This window comes from Neophocaena asiaeorientalis, unplaced genomic scaffold, assembly GCF_003031525.2.
Source record: "Neophocaena asiaeorientalis asiaeorientalis breed wild unplaced genomic scaffold, Neophocaena_asiaeorientalis_V1.1 scaffold86, whole genome shotgun sequence".
Taxonomy (NCBI): domain Eukaryota; kingdom Metazoa; phylum Chordata; class Mammalia; order Artiodactyla; family Phocoenidae; genus Neophocaena; species Neophocaena asiaeorientalis.
Window position 1 is genome coordinate 5,144,803 of NW_020175039.1, and position 3,376 is coordinate 5,148,178.

The 3,376-nt window shown below is 53.4% G+C and overlaps 1 protein-coding gene across 2 annotated transcripts in view; it reads left to right on the forward strand.

The window, feature by feature from the left end:
• PTPRN (protein tyrosine phosphatase receptor type N) overlaps positions 1 to 3,376 on the forward strand; it is a 19,454-nt gene that overhangs the window by 15,227 nt on the left and 851 nt on the right. For both annotated transcript variants that reach the window (XM_024763328.1, XM_024763329.1), the window contains 3 exons: positions 2,373 to 2,426; positions 2,955 to 3,019; positions 3,241 to 3,314. In XM_024763328.1, the coding sequence (XP_024619096.1) occupies positions 2,373 to 2,426; positions 2,955 to 3,019; positions 3,241 to 3,314 (193 nt within the window). The remainder of the gene's footprint in view (positions 1 to 2,372; positions 2,427 to 2,954; positions 3,020 to 3,240; positions 3,315 to 3,376) is intronic.

Genomic DNA, 3,376 nt, shown 5'->3' on the forward strand with positions numbered 1-3,376 from the left:
ACCTCTTTGTCCATCACTGTGTCTCGAAGTCTGTCTCACTCTTCCCCTCCATCCACGTTTCCCCCTCTCTGCACCTCTCCCTGTTCCTTCTCCCTGCTCTGTTTCCTCCACCTCCCTCCCATGTCTGCCTATTTACTCTGCCTCTCTGTCTCTGTCTCCCCCCACCATCTCTCATTCTCTACATGGCTCTCTCTCTCCCTGGCTCTGTCTCCCCTCACTGTCCCCTCCCTCCTCCCTCTCTCCCTCTCTCTCTCTCTCTCTCTCTCTCTCTCTCTCTCTCACGGCTGCCAGTGTCATTTTTGTGATCTGCAGCTAGTATTCTCACTCCAGTTGCATAGTCACAAAAGTGATCATTGGCAGGTGTGGCCGCTGCATGGACAGGACATGAGGACGTGTGGGCCCAGGGACCACCCTGAAGGCTGCTGGGAGAGCCGGGGGCTGGGGGGACTCAGGCAAGAGACAAATACTATCAAAGGGAGTGCGGGAGGATCTCTGGATTCTTGGGGACTCAGTGGAACCAGGTGGGGGCTGGGACAGGAGGCTAACAGGGGGACCTGCCCTGTTCTGACGCTGAAACCGTGACCAGGCCAGGCCTCCAGCATCCCCTGCCTGTCCCCTCTCTAGACAGGTGGCTGAGAAGTCTGCTGCCAAGGCTGGGGCCTCACCCACACTGTGGCGGCTTCCTGCTTCTCTGCCCCTTGCCAGGCTGGCCTGAGGTCTCTAGGCGCTAGGCAGAGAGCAGAGGGGCAGAGCTGGTGGGGGCGGGGGGCAGTTGAGGGAGGAACCTGGGGATAGTTTCCGAGCCTCAGGACAATGGTCTCTAACTGGGGTCCCCAGGGCCTGAGGCACAGGCTTCTCAAAAGCAACGCTAGGGGCATCAGAGCTATGTTTTTTGTTTTCCACATTTTAAAAATCTTTATAGAACTAGTGCATGGACCTGTTTTAAGGCTGCACAGGTTAGCCAAAAGGTTCTATTTCTTTGCTTTAGGCTGGGATTATGTAAACTCAGTTGGCATTAGACACCCAGAACAAATTAACTGCTGCTTAATAAATATAGTTTGGTGAAGGTCCACCAGAGGCAAGGCAAAATAATTCTTTAAGTCCTAGAAAGTGACTCTGAGCAAGTTCCTTGACCTCTGTCTGTTTTCTTACCTGTGAAATGAGAATGATGACCCATACTTTAGGGGTTGTTACAAAAGTCAGTAGCATAAAGTCTGTAAAATCTGCTTTAAGTGCTTGGCACGTAGCAAGGGCTCTATTAATTCTAAATACTGTTTCTTATCATTATTATTAAATGATTGGGAACCACTGTGGCAACTTCTGTTCAACCCCAGCCCTGATATACCAGCCAATATGCTAGAAAACCATGTGGACTCCTGGAAAACCTTTCAAAGTCACCTGGCCCCTGCAAGCCTTGAGGAACCAGATGGAGGACCACTAAGTTCCAAGCTTCCCCTGAAGTACTCTAATAACCCCTCAGAAGGTCCTCCCTTGCCCTGGCCCATTGGAGGTATCAGAAATCTGCAAGTGACTCTCAAAGCAGGAATGTCATAAGGGACAAGGGCAGGTTAGACTGGGCCACCGAGAGAGGAAGAAACCCCCTGCTCATTGCTGAGCTGCTGTGATCAGGGCAGCAGAGTCGGAGGTCCAGGTGGACCGAGTCTGAATATGACCCAACCACGGAGCACCAGTGTGGAGGCAAGACTTATCCAGGGAGACAGGCGCAGCATCGCATTCAGAGCGGAGGTGTTGTCCTCCCCTCGCCAGAGGAACTCTGTGCCCAGGGCTACTACCCGACCTCACTGCTGGTGAGGACCACAGGTAGCCTGGGTGGCAAGCGGAACACCTTGGGCAGTTGTAGGGGCAGAGCAAGGATGTGGCAAGATTGACACCCTTGAAGTCACCAGAAAGCCTATCCTCCCTGAACTTCTGGCAGAGGTGGCTGTTAATATTATTATGTCTTATTATTAATCATACTATCATTTAATGAGCACCTACTGTGTGCCAGGTATTGCACTTAGTTCTTTACGTGGATTATTTCACATAATCATAGTAAGAACCCTAAGAAGGAGGTTACTACTCTTATCATCCCCACTTTACAGGTAATAAATCTGAGGCTCAAAGAGGTTAAATCAGTTGTTCCAGGTGCACAGCTTGGGTACATAGCTCGTAAGTGATGAGGCAAGCCCAGTGCCACCTACACTATCTCTGGTTCTTTGCCTCCAGCCCTGACTCCTGTCTCCAGCCCTCTTCCCTCCTCTGCCATTGGCATGTGGGGAGAAAAGGAAGAAAGAGAGGCCCTCAGGTGTGTGTTTCGGTTCCCCTTTCCCTCTGCCGGTGCCCCCTGACCTCACGCCCATTTCTTATTGCAGGAAGGTGAACAAGTGCTACCGGGGCCGCTCCTGCCCCATCATTGTGCACTGCAGGTGCGTTCAGGGGGGCTGGGGTGGGGATGGAGGGGCCCTTGATGCCAGCAAACTACAGCCCATGGGCCGAATTCAGCATACCATCTGTTTTCTTAATGGCCCATGAGCTAAGAATGATGTTCCTATTTTTAAACAGTTGAAGAAAAAAAAAAAAAAACGTTTGACAGAGACTATACGTGGCCCACAAAGTTGAAAATATTTACCATCTTGTCATTTACATAAGAAGTTTGCTGAATGAAAGCCTGGCCAGAGGCTGGAGAAAGCTATTCCCTCTTGCTGCCTCTGCCTCAGGGCAGAGCCAGGGCTATCCGTTTCGGTTAGCTCACTGCCCAAGAGACACCCCATGGGTCACAGGCTCCCCACTCGAGGCCCAATTCCCAGGACCCAGGAGCTATGACCGTTCCCTCATCCTCCACTCACTCATCCCACCCCCATCCCCAGCTAACCCTAACAGCTCCACCAGTCTCCCCCTCTCCTTCCGGTTCCTGCTGGGTCCCAAACTCAGCCTGTCACCATCTCCTCTTTCAGTGACGGTGCAGGAAGGACTGGCACCTACATCCTCATCGACATGGTACTGAACCGCATGGCAAAAGGTGACGACCCCCCTCCTCCCCGGCCACAGCTCGCCTACAGCCCAGCCTCTGATTAGAGTCTCCCCAGCCCCTGGGATCACAGGAGTTCGTGGAGGGCAGGTTGCCACACCCCCAGGCTTTCTCCAGTCCTGCAAGCCTCCCACCCCAGGATGCCCTAGGCTTTCGGGGTCTTACCCTCCTCTGGACACCCCCTGAGCAGCCCCCGTGCTCCCCCTACCCAGGAGTGAAGGAGATTGACATCGCTGCCACCCTGGAGCATGTCCGTGACCAGCGGCCTGGCCTCGTCCGCTCCAAGGTAACCGTTCCTCCCTCCACCCACCCTAGCCACCACCCTTCCCCAACCAAAGTGGCAGCAGC